We start from the raw sequence: 13,416 nt of genomic DNA, 5'->3' as shown, positions 1-13,416 counted from the left end.
TTTTCTGGAAAACATGGTGTTCTGTAAACCTGAAAACATCCACCGCTCTTTGGGATGTCAACTTCATTTAGCTGCAATTCAGAAATTTCAAAATGGTTTCAGCTAACAAACAGCAATTTCCTCATCGTCTCACCCGAAGGTGATGCAGATGTTTGAAACCTCTGTGCCTACTGCACGTATCAGAAACACTAAACATTTCATCTTGATTTCTCTTCAGTACCACCTACTTCCTGGAAAATTTGGAAGCCTTGCATTTACCACTTCAAATTCTCTGCCAAGTTCCTTTCAATTTTTTTTTTTTTTTGCTCCATTTTTGTCTCACACGTTTATTATATGGTGACAAATGCAGTTTTCTTCTGACACCACATAATAGATGTGTGAAACACACACACATGTTCTAGTAAGAGACTGCTCTTTATTTCCTGGCTCCAGTTGCAAAACATGAGTCAGGGTTAGAAAGGTGGTACCTCTGTCAGAGATGTGTAATCCACATCCTCAAACTTTCCTAGCTTTTGCTACAGTAGTGGGGAAAAATGGCAAATCTGGTTCTTCTATTCCTATACTCAGCGGTTCCTCCTCCCCAAGCACATCTTTTCTGCATTTTCTAATCACCATTCTGTTGTATTGATTATATTTACTCACTTCAGAGATTGATACTGTCATTAACAGGAAAAAAAGTACCTCCAGCTCGTAAAACAAGTGTACCAGCACTCTGACTGCAGGAAACACAGCACTTTTAGAGAAAATATCATCTTACTATTCTGGCTTTAATGTTAAGAAAAACCATTACTAGTCCATTTGCTGTGAATTCCAAGCACTATTTTCTCTCCGTCAAGTGATATCTGATGTTCTGCTGTATAATCATAGGTAATGACCAAATAGCCTCCCAACAAGACTCTGGTGACATAACATGACTTATTTATATATACCAGATTTAAATGTTCTGTACGCTTCTGCAGTGTGTAGGGGGCCTCAGCAAAATACAAAATCAGACAGATCTTTTGTGAACTAAAGTGGAACAAGCCCCATGTTACAAGTTAAAACAAAAACAAGTAAACAAGCAAGCAAAAAGAGAAAACTGAACACATTATCACTTCCTACTGGATCCAAACAAGCTAGGAATTTCACATGGCAGGCAGTTATTCTGCAGTTACCCATGGGTGACGGGAAGCAGCAGGAACTATGGTGCTTCCGTGTTAATCATAAACAGAGTTTTGTATTGAATTTTTTCTTTCTAAATAATTTTATCCCACAGGGTCCTAGTGGTTGAGTTGCTCCTGCAATAGAATGACAAATAACTGGGTGACATGCTGTGAAAAATTTAGAAAATGAGAAGTGCTATCCCATTTTCCAAACAGAGCAGAAACAACACTAATTCCATTAGGCAAGATGGAACAGACAATTAAACTGGGCATGCTTTTAATTTTGAAGCTAACCAGATAACTGATGCCTTTTTCAAATGTAATGACTATTGAAGGGATTCCTTTAAAGTGAAGCAAACCCACTGATTTTCCTTTCTAAAATTAAAGCATTTACCTTATACAAAGTATAAGAAATGTTACCTGTTGCCTCCACCATTCCTTCTAGGATTACAACAATTTCTAGCTCCTCTTTGGGCAACTGGGCTTTGGAAATCTCCCAGAAAGGACTCTGCTGGTTAATTTCATGGCTGATGATCAGTGGTGAAACCAAAAAGAGACGATCATCCCCTGTGTAATAACCTACGTTGATATCTGTCTGGTTGAGTGGTATAAATTCCCCCTCCTTTGTCTGTTTGGATTTGATCAACTTGGCTCGTATTGATGCCTCTACAATGTGTGAATTCCTAAGGTCTCCTACTCGGAACATCAGACACAGCTTTCCATCCCGCATGGAAATAACTGCGTTTGTAGAAAAAACCAAGGTTTCTGCCCTCTTCTTGGGTTGGGATATTTTCACAAACATGCAGCCAACCATGAAAGCGTTGACGATAGAACCTAAAACAGACTGCACTAAAAGCAGAATAATTCCCTCGGGACACTTGTCCGTGATGACCCGGTAACCATACCCAATGGTGGTTTCTGTCTCGATTGAGAATAAAAAGGCTGAGACAAACCCATTGAGGTTGCTGACGCATGGGGTCCACGTGCTGTCCCCTATATGATCCATATCTCCTCGCATGTAGGCAATTAGCCACCATATCATTCCAAAGAAGAGCCAGGTCACAGTGTAAACCATGACAAAAATCAACAGGTTGAACCTCCACTTGAGATCGACTAAGGTAGTGAAGATGTCAGTCAAGTAACGGTAAGTCTCTCTGACATTCCCATGGTGGACGTTGCATTTCCCATCTTTCCTAACATACCTCTGGATTTTTCTCTTGGCACATTCTTTGTTTATATTTTTTGGCAGATCCTCTCTAGCTTGTTTGGGCAACTTTGGCTGATGAATAGTGACAGGGCTCTCTATGTCCTGCTCCATTGAGTCTTCTTCCAGTACGTTAGCTGCCATGAAAAACAAACAAACAAGAAAAAAGGCAGGCATTATTTTTCTTATTATTTCTCTAAGTCAACACACAACTTCTTCCTGTATTACTGGCATGAAATTGCTATTAATCAATAAAATTATCATCCTTGTTCTTTGCTCACCTCTTAGATGCACAACACGGAAGTCAAATGATGCCAAGCATCCTCAATTTATTGCTAAATAGAAATACTTTGAAGGAAAACTCTCATTTCCTATCTATCAGGTCATCCTATTTACACCCATATTTAAATTCTGCAAGATGTGTTTAAGCAGAACTTTCTTCCCCCCATCCCCCTTTACAGTTTAATAAATGAGATTTCTTATGCACCAAGAAAGATCTTCTGGGAGATAGCAGATATAAATGAGGAAATGGATTCACTTGGGGCTTTCAGTCAACAAGATGAGCAGAGAAAATGAGAAATTGTTGAGCTATTTTTTCTTTCAATTGCATTGCTATGGGGAAAGTATTAAATAAGTATAAGGAGTTTTAACTCCCCCCCGTCTTTAGAATGAACCAATCTTACTCTTGTTGAAGACAGGCTACAGTGTAATAGTATACCAAGAGCAATTCAAGCACATTTCCATAGAAAATCAATATCTTGCTGATACTGAGACAGGGAATTGTGCGTCCTTCTCCCAGTAATGTAAAACATACGGTACTTCAGAAAATGATTTAATTTTAATTCAGTATGCCTGTGGCCTTAATTCAAGGGTACATTTTTTTTCTAATGGTATGGGCCTAAACAGCATTCCTCTGTGTCTTACAAGAATTTAAAACGCAGAAATGACAGTAACTGCCTTTTTTTTTTTTTTTAGTTTCCCAGCCTTTTGAGATAAATAGCTTCATTATGTTTATGTGCAAGAAAAAAGACTCTACTGAGGAGGAGAGTGGTTTTATCAAATGTGTTTTGCATGAAGCTGAGGAAACGGCAAGGTCTGGGGTAAGTGTTGTCTTTTACTGGAAACCTTCTGCACTCTGGGGCTTGTTCCTGCAGGAATTTCAGCTCTTGAACTCCTAATTTTCTCTCTTCTGGCTAACTGCTATCATTCTGCTGCCAGGCTGTGAAGGGAAAAGGCTTCTGCTGGCTCTGCCTAGACGCTTGGCTCTGAACAGAGTAGCACTGATGTGATGTTGTACCACCGGTTCACGGAGAAGCTCCTCCTGAAGAGCCAGGGCGTTGACACGCGTGTTGCCGGTGCGCCCTGCGACGGCCACCGTATACACCAACAGCCCACCCAGTAACTGACTGGGTGGGCTGCCCACTCCTGCTGTGAGGGGCCACCTTCCAGCAGAGAGCTGGGAGCAAACAGCTTGGCTTGGGAAGCACTTCGTTTCCCTGAGCTCCGGTTGCCTCCGAGTACCTCTTGCCGGGCTGGGAAATGGGGGCATAAACCCATCAAAGCTCCTGCTTGACACAGCAGCCCTGTCTCTGGCACCCCAGGGGCTTGGGGGTCTCTGCCTGGCACTGCCCTGGGCAGTGGGGCCAAATCCTTTCGCACGGGGGAGCTACCAGGGATGCCTGGGCTCTCGTCCAGAGAGAGGGTTGCGCAAGGGGCTGCTCTTGGTGGGTCGGTGTGGCTCGAAGAGCATTTTAGTCTCTCCTTCTTAGAAACATGTGCTACACGGCAGATCGTCTGTGGAGTCTCACAGCACCTGTAGCTTTTTCAAGATGTGCAGACTCACCCCTGTGGAGGAAGATGACAGACCCTTGTAAGGTTTTAGGGGTGAGTGAAATACCCAGGAATAATAAAAAAAATGGATTGTAGACTGTTTGTTTCTCCTTCTGTCCTGCTCCACTGCCAGCCAAGCCTCTGTTCAGCCCCATAGCCCTTTCTGTGTTAAAAGAAAGGCTCGAAGGTCGACAGTAGCACGGAAACCTGATAGCAGTTCTGTGTTTTAAGACTGTGTGCTGCATCCTGTGCCACCTTTTCAGGTTGCTGCTGTGTCTAAAGAGAGCATTATTCAGGCTGATGGTAGCGGCAGCACTGGAAGTCATGTCACAAGGCAGTCAGTTCTGAATGAACCTACCCCAGTTGGTGACAGTGTGCCTACTTGCATTATAACTGATGCTATATAATGTATGATGAAATAAACACAATAAAAAGGCATTGCAGGAACCTTGTGAGGCAGACTTAAGCCAAAGACAGAAAATTTGAAGTTAAGGCTTCACACTTTCTGCTTAACTCTCTATTGTGCCTAAGGAAATTTCAGTCCGCAGGCGCTATCACATCACTGCAGTAACAGACCCCTCAAATACTTATGAACAGCCTATGAAGGCTCTGGCTTTTGAGGTTTTAACGGACTGTATGTTAGACTAGTAACGCTGGTTTAAAGTTGTTCATTATCTTTAAGGCATTATGAATATTTTGCTTTCTCCTACCAGATAGAGCCTGGCATGAACACAGAGACAGGGTGCAGGTTTCCCCTGTTGCCTTTGAGAATATACCTTACTTCTGACCTTGCTATTAAAGGCAACCATGTCCTAGACCTCCCTGCCTGAGCATCTCTTACAAGAAACGGCGAAGTGCATTAGAAAAACATAGCAGGGCTGGGAGGGGACACAGGTGCTGATTTTGTTACTGGCATCAGGAAATATCTGAAGGGACATCCCCATCCAGGGATGCCTAGCAGTCATACGCTGCACCCATCTAGCCTGCTTTGCATACAGTGTTTATTTCCTGTAGAAGTACTTGCTAGCAACGAAGCACCTTTTACTCATACAACAAATTTTCACAGTACATGGGCTGACCCACAAAGAGAGGTAGAGGCCACATTTTCTCAAGCAGCTATAGGTTTTGTAGCAGGAGCAAGGAGCCGCTGTGCTCCCCAGAACACGGTGTTGGCTGTCACTGTCACTGTAAGTGGGCTTCAGAGACCTGCCCCTTCCAATGTGGGAGGATTTTTCTTAACTCTGAGAAGTTGCACCAGAGCTGACTCCCATCTGGATACGTGAGAGGGCAGCTTTGGACAACCAAACCCAGTGACTGCATTTAACCTATGTCTCAATCAGTATAGCATCTTGCTAACACTCTTGCGGACATTTTAATCTCCCTGGAGGCATCTGGCCATTTTGTAAGCTCTTCAGGCTCCTTCCAGTGCTGTCATTTCTCAACTCCCAGGCAGTCTCTAAGAGGAAAAATTAAGGTCAAGTTTTTAGTCTTTTTCTCTTATGCAAGATGCCCTTTGACTCTTTCCCTCACCCAAATTCTCCTCCTGTGAGACCCAATGAATACCTGTATGGGAAGGTTTCTAGATCAGAATCACAGTCCGTCACCCTCTCCTGGTCTGAGTTCTCACTCCAGAGTGAACCTTGGGAGCAGCAATTCCTGAAATAAGTGATCCAAGGATTGTGCATCTATGTGTTTCCATGGAAATGCTTGATGAATAAGTTCTAAACACATGGCAGGATCCCTGTTCACCACTAAGGCTGAGGAACAGCCACATATTGTCAGCGCCTTTGCCACAAAACACTTTGACTAATTATATTTTTACTTGATATGAACCCAATTAGCTTATGCTGTTTATTTAATTTAATTTTCCTTTTGGTTATATAATGGCTGTCATGGTTCCAGGAACAGGGGAGTGAATAGCAGCTATCTCACTTGAGAGCTATTTTTACTCTCTCCGCGTTTCTTCACGACAAAAATATATACATATTATTAATCTGCACTGAAAAAAAAAAGTACTTCTGAATGCTTCCCCCTCTCCCAGTAAACATTATGTTTGTTTGAACACAACAGCCAGGTAGCAATACTGTGCCAATTTAGAGTATTCTGTTCAAAGTATTTGTTTCAGTGAGTCTTTTAGGCAAATGCATACATGACATATGAGATTTCAGTGACTTGTTTCATTTTCCAGCAAATGACAAGGAGTTCTCTTAAATAAGTCCCTGAATAGTTCGCTTGTGTTTCATCATAGCAGTAGGTACTGGCTATGGCTATATTAGCAAATTAACTGTGCCCAGGCCTATTTTTTAGCGTGGAGGCTAAATGGAGTAGTACAGCCCACACTTGTATTATTGAACTCCTGTTGTTTTCAAAGCAGGGTAGTCTCATACAATCTGCTTATTAGGAATAGTCTGTGTCCCATGATAACACCCAAAATGTAGCCAGGAATTGTGTGTACTCAGTTCTGCACTGGTCAAAACCATGCCAGGGGCTTTTCTAGGAATTTTACCATACAAGGAGTTGGCTGCCAGTGCTTGGGAACATTTTATTTTCCGGTAAAGATGCAACCAGTGTTGTTACCCTTGTCTTCTCTATTCCAGAACATCATTGGAAAGGCACAATCCAGTGTTTCCAAGCACATATTTTTATTTAGAGTCTGTAGAATAACATGAATCTAGTGTCAACAACAAACTATAAGCTGTACAGAAGATGCTCTCATGACCTCTGTGGCTGTGAATGTAACATATTACTATAATCCCTACGCAATCATTTTATCATTAGCAATGTGATTTTTCTGTACTTTGGTAGTGCTTCAGAGATCTTGTCATGGTACTGTACAAATACAAAGCAAAAGGAGGTATGTAAAGGGCATACTTGTCTCATTTAAATACTTGTAGCCTATTTTGATTGTATACTATATTAGAGTTGTATGATGTCCTGCGAAATAGTTAAGAGTTTCAGCAGAGAATATTACAAATTATAACTGACCTTTTTGTAACACAAGCTGATATAGAGAGTTCAGTGAATGTTTCACTGTAATTTAGTAGACTAATTTTATCTCTTGTAACATAGTTGTAAACGGTTTGTGTGCAAATTCATTGAAAACTCACTAATTTCAAAAACGTCAAAGATTTATAATCTACAAATTGTTCTCATGGGCTTTATTGCACGTATACAAATGTCAAGCAAACATCATTTTGACTGTGATTTGTCTGCATGCACGTCATTCCCCACTTTCCCGATGGGATGAGGGCAACTTTTATGTTATGCAGCTGTTTGCATTTGTAAGGTCCAAGTTTGCCTTCTGTGAACAGCCTTCAGTATTCACTTCTCATTTGCTGTGATCACAAGGCTCCCTGACACTGAACTCATCTGTGGAATATTTGGCAGAACCAGGTGGCTATTTCTGTTCCCTGCTGCCTCTGCAAGGTTGTTAGGCTTTGACATCAGGAGAAGAAGGCATAGCACTGCACAGCACAAGACATTTTCTGCAATGTTCAATCCTCTGCTCTACGTCTGGGTCTTTCTGTTTCTTCTCTTGCTTGTGGTGCAAGGAGAAGTCAGGGAGAGGAAGCAGACTGGGAGCTTTTGAAATGCTTTGCCTAATCTCCGGCTGGCTTTAGTCACCGTTTCAGAGCTTTGTAAAATCTTGTGTCTGTTGAGCACTGAGGGCACAGGAGCAGATATTCTCAGAATAGAGGGAGATTTGCCTGTTTGATGAACTCAGCCTGTATCGCTCTCAGTGAGACCAGGTAATCCATACTGCGAGACACTGTATTACCACTAGATATGAGGAGAAACAGTCTTGTTTACAGAAAAAAATGGAGCCTTTTATGATCAGCTAACAATCGTAAGTAGTCATTATCACAAAATGCAGATTTTCTTCTGAAAAAGAAAGGAATTAGGATCTGGTCCTGTGCTGTTGAAATCAATGCAAGATTGTCTATTCACTCTGCTGGGAACATTGTCTAAGTCCTCGTTTTGAAATGTTGAAATGTTCAATAAACACTGACTTGGCAAATTGCTTCAAGAACCAAATTACTTATTTGTGCCCATAGAATCACAAATATAATTTCAGAGAGAATATGCATATGATTTAAATTTATTTCAACAGCAGTTTTCACTAGAAAAGAAACGCAAATTGAAGTATATTTATGATTAGAAAAGAGGTGGTAGGATGATACCTTGTTTTTTCACACTACCTGCTTCATCATTGCCTTCTAATCCAACTTGATAAAAATAACATTCTACTATTTTCATTTCTTCTAAGCCTGTACAGCTGCAAAAAATCAGCCTGAGTAACGCTTTGCCTCTATGCAGTACAAACATTTCCATTCATTTCTGATTCTTGGCCCTTTTATTATGGAGGACAAAAATTGAAGCTGATTGATCATGAATTTAAAATCCACAACTCCAATTTTGGTAGTCATTTGACCTTGTAGTTTTTGTCTTGGATTCTAACCAATTTCATTACAGAATTTACCACTAAAGGCTCCAGAATGCTGTTTTTACATCTGCTTTGCTAAATGTAGCTTCATTTGAAGCACAGGGAAGCCAAACAGCCTTGGCTTTGTTACTTATATGGGGCAGTGTAAAAAAGCTACACATTCTGAATCTGGAAAGATGTCTGGAGACAGTTGATTATCAACGTATTCTGCCTTTCATTAGGCTGGGGATCCCAAATTGGATTATGAAACTTGTTTACTACCTGAAGTCTGAGTGCTTGGAGTCAATGTTAATTCAGAGGCATCTCTAGTGCAAATGCCTGACATCGAAAATAGATTTCTGGAATAAGGAGAGTTTGTTGTTACATGTCTCTGCTCCTGTCTGATTAGCCTAGTTATACATGATTTTTACCAGACTTTTGGCTTCCAGAAAAGCTTGAGCTAGAGGTTCAGAGCAGTTAAGGGTTCTCCTGAAAACCTATTGTTTTTGATGTCAGCATATATGCTGGTCATTGACCCCCTTATGTATGTGGTGCTGGGACCAGTGTCCAGAGTCTTTTTAGGGGGCCCAGTTCAGTGCGGTCTAGATGTTATTCTTCTGAGCAGACTCAGCATTGCTAGTATGGGCTATTGCTGATATCGCACATGTGCTATGGCTTGTGCCGTGTGATGGTACAAGTAATCTCTGTCACAAGCTATATGTTAAATTAAAAACTCCTTCTTATGCTTTATGGCAGGTGGTCTATCACCCTTGTCTAGCACTCACTACCTCTTCATGCTCAACATCCCCACTTTCGTTCCCTTGCTCTTATCAGAAAGGCAAAAGCAAAGACGTTTTTATCTTAAGCAGGTAATAAATAGGAAAGTCCGAGAATGACTAACCGATAGAGCTACAAAAGGGAAACAAATAGGTGTCCTATGCAATTTCAGAGAATGTTGAACAGTGGAGACTAAGCTCAACAACATGGAGGGAGCAGTGGTTACTCCGAAAATCATAGCCTACCAATGGAAGACTGGACAATGGAGGACTACCAGAAAGGCAGAATGAAGATTCCTGGCCATGATAAGTGTGCAAGACTGGCATTAAAATCAGAGACTCTTGCATGCAATTGCTCATAGCACTGTGCAAAGAAGTCAGAGAGGTACTCTCTCTCTTTTGAAAAAATCAGACCTCAGTCTCCTTTGCTATAGTGTTCTTGTCCTACCCACAACCAATAGGGAAAACAGCCTCCTCGGAAGCAGTGCTTCTTCTGAGAAGGTAAGAAAGATAGAAAGGATGCATTTTTTGCACTTGGAAAATGCATACTATTGTCACTGCTGCTGCAAGCAGTGGAACAAGGTCAGCTGCAGAGACAGGCCAGGTGTCCTACCCTGAGTCACGTCACCTGGCAACATCAGACCTTGGCTCATGTCTAGTATTTCCATGTGGCAAAACTACTGGCAACTGCTGTAGTAGGGATAATAGGGATCATTAATGATTCACAGTGCTGACAGGCTTTAATAGCTGCAAACACTGGCCACATGCTTGCTTTCTGATGCCTCTGTGTCAGATGTATGTCTCCCTGAGTTGCTGTAACATGTTATTGTCTGGTGTGCCCCCCTGAGAGATTTCTTTTTTGCAGTTACTGAACTCCATCTATTTCTGTCAGTTATTATCACGTGCACTAATGCCAAAATTTTTACTTGTCAGTTGCACTATTTCTTCAGAGGTTTACTAAGAACTCAACTTTTCATGTCTGTGGGGTGTACCAGGAAAAGGAGAAAGCACGAAGGAAGTATATTGACCTGAGTGTTATCAGTTTTAAACTGTTTGTGTTTACATGCTCTAACTGCTAGAAATAAACAATAAATAAATCTAAAACCTGCTTAAAATCATAGAATATTTTGGGTCAGAAGGTACCTCTAAAGTTCTTTTGACTGACCGCCTGCTCAACACAGGACCAACTTCAAAGTTAGATTATGTTGCTCAGGGCCAAGGATGGGAGTTTCTGCAGCCTCTCTGGGCCCTGTCCCAGTGCTGCATCTCACATTAGGGACTTTTATTTTTGTTTATATCCTATTGGAATTTCCCTCACTACAGCTTGTGCCCATTGCTCCTTGTTTTTTCCCTGTGCAACTCTGAGAAGAGTATGACTTCATCTTCTCTGCAACTTCTCTTTTGCATCTGAGCTGTTGATTTACAGCTCAGCCTTCCAGGGAAGTTGTGTGAGAGCTGGTTAAATCCTGGTTTCTCCACACATTTTCCTTACTGGTTACATGGAAAAAGGGTATTCTCAAGTTTTGTGAGAAGAGATGGGGAGAATCAGTTCCTTCTTCTCATGATTTTTTTCCCATTAAAATTTTCCCAACTGAAAACTCTAGAAACAAAAATTAGCTGATCAGCTGAACATTTCGTATAGATAATTCTGACTCATTTAATTCTGCACCTGTAATGTCACTGATAGGTGGGGAGTGCTCCTGGTTGCTTTTGGAAGCTGAAGTGTAAAGAGGAGCTTGGTTGGCCTGTCCAATGTTGATTATCTGTACTGCTAAATGTTAGCAAGCTACCCGTCTTGGCTTTGGCCCATGCCAGCTAGTGATCTGAGACAATACATGGCAATAGTTTGGAAGACAGTATGTGCCAGGGACTGCTCCCATTAGACAGGATGGATAGGATTGCATCAGGTTTGGCTTCTTTCACTTTTATCTGCCAACACTGTGCCAGCAGGCTTTGCTCCCTCAGATATCTCCACAGGCCCTCATGCCACCTCTGTGTTAAGCAATGTATAACCTTGGTCTGCAACACAGACGTCATGTTATTTCAGATAATTTGAAATTTGATACCACCAGTTTTCCCACTTTCATGCCGGCAGGAGAAGCCAGCCCTTCTCTCTCCCTGCTGTTTTCTATCCCAGCTGTATTCCTGTCCTTTTTTCCTCCCCTTCCTGAAGTAAGGGTGGCTTTACTTGAATCTTCATCCTTGGGATAGCCAAATACAATTTTTTGCCTGCATTGCTGAACAACCTTGAGACAGCTTTGTGCCTGAATATTCATAGAGCTCCTTGGGCAGGTATTGGAACCATCTTGACTGCAGCACAAACATACTCTGACAGCTTGCTTTGCTTTGATCAATGAACTATCATAAATATAAGGCATAGGAAGAATGGAGAAGAATATTTTTATCAGAAAGGAAGGACTTGATTCAATCAATGTGCTTACCAGTCGACTGAAGCTAATAATTTATGCAATGAAGTAAGCCTGCAGACCAACCACAAGAACTTCTAGTACTTTCCTACAGAAATGGGCAGAAGACACTATATATTGATACAGATCTTGGACCTGATCAGGTTAGGGTTAGGGGATCTGAGTGAGATGACTTTGAAAGCATTTACTTTTTCTTTGTAAAACATCACCTACACTGAGTAAACTTTTCCTGGGTCAAGATGATTGTTCACTGGGGAAACCACCTGGCATTGCTGCTTTGGGTAGTGTGTGTGTGCTATGATGCAAAGTAGCATCACACTACTGACTACTACTTTGCAGCTGATTTTGCCCACCAGCAGCTTCCTAATGAAGCAAAGCTTTGGGAGAGCAGTTCGAATGCCATTGGTAAAGACGAGGTGTTTGAGCTAGAAAGAACTGTCACTTGCTATGTCTGCTTTTTAAAGAAATATGGACTACAGAGAACAGAATGACTTTGAAGTACAGTTACCTGATTCCTCCTACCCCCCAATTCTCAAAAGAAGAATGAAAAATGTCACAAGCTTCCTTCCTTAAATTTTATTTTTCCCCCCTCAGTTTACACCCAGCTGCACCCCAAACAGACTGCCCCTAGGTCACAGACATTGCCAAAACATATTGGTTTTCCTTCTGCTATTACTGTTGCATGAAGTTACAGAAGGGGCTGGAAAGACGGGGAAAATTGAAACAGCCAAGAACGTTTTTGTTTTTAATCTGGTAATGGAGATTTCTTTCTTGATAGCTTCTTTGCAGTCAAAGGAGGATTTTGGTGGCTTTTGCTTCTAGGCAACTTATTTCACAAGAGTAAGGTGCTCCTCCCTTACAAAAATCAGGCAGGATTTTAATTTAACTTTTCTGCACACTTGAGAAGAAAATTACTAAAATTTTTCTCATAGATGCTGGGGAACAACATTTCTGTGATTGCTGCTGTCTCTCATGGTGGCGACTCGGTGGATATACACAGTTTTCTGTTGGCTGAGGTGAGTGACATTGTTCATTTGGCCTAATATACAAAGCCAAAGTCTTGCATCCAAACATTGCCTCACAAATAACATTGTCTCAGAGACCAGTTACCCCTCTTACAATTACTTAATTTAACTGAACAGCTGCTATGTTCTTTCCATCACCTTCCTCTGCCATTTCTTACTGCAGTTGAAAGCGGGATTCTGGCTGCTTTCTTTAAGTTAAATAATTAGGCCATCACTAGCTTCATCCCCTTTCCCTGCCAAAAGAAGTCACGGTGAAATACAAAGACCTAGTTTCTTGCTACTGATTTCCCATTTCTACTTTGTGCAGTTTATAGACTGCAGACAAAAAATAACTGAGAAATAAGGCTGGAAGTGACATTTAAAAAGACATTTAGAAAAAGAAATTTCTAAAACCTCCATAATTTCAGCTGGGTCAATGTTTTGTTTCAGGTTGTGGTATTTTGATAACCTGGAAATGGTAAATGCAGAATAGTACTTTAGCCATGTTTCCTAAGGAAATGAGCCTTATCCATCACTCTGTCTGGCCTCCCCCCAGTCACTTTTGAAACTTTGGCTGGTATTTAGCCTTTTAGATTTCTTTCAGATCTTCA

The 13,416-nt window shown here is 41.4% G+C and overlaps 1 protein-coding gene across 2 annotated transcripts in view; it reads right to left on the bottom strand.

Moving 5' to 3' along the window:
- Positions 1-11,710, bottom strand: part of KCNJ6 (potassium inwardly rectifying channel subfamily J member 6) — a 49,971-nt gene extending 38,261 nt beyond the window's left edge. The window contains exons 1-2 of one of the 2 annotated variants that reach the window (XM_075033700.1): positions 11,695-11,710; positions 1,563-2,483 (exon numbers count right to left, since the gene is read on the bottom strand). In XM_075033700.1, coding sequence (XP_074889801.1) covers positions 1,563-2,460 — 898 coding nt within the window. In that variant the 5' untranslated portion in view covers positions 2,461-2,483; positions 11,695-11,710. Of the gene's footprint in view, positions 1-1,562; positions 2,491-11,694 lie in introns of those variants that run through there. The other variant, XM_075033699.1, reaches the window with a different exon arrangement.
- Between the last annotated feature and the right edge of the window lie 1,706 nt (positions 11,711-13,416).

Source organism: Buteo buteo, chromosome 8 (genome assembly GCF_964188355.1).
Source record: "Buteo buteo chromosome 8, bButBut1.hap1.1, whole genome shotgun sequence".
NCBI classification, from domain to species: Eukaryota; Metazoa; Chordata; class Aves; order Accipitriformes; family Accipitridae; genus Buteo; species Buteo buteo.
Note: the sequence above shows the minus strand (reverse complement) of the source record. Positions and strands in the feature narration are given on the sequence as shown.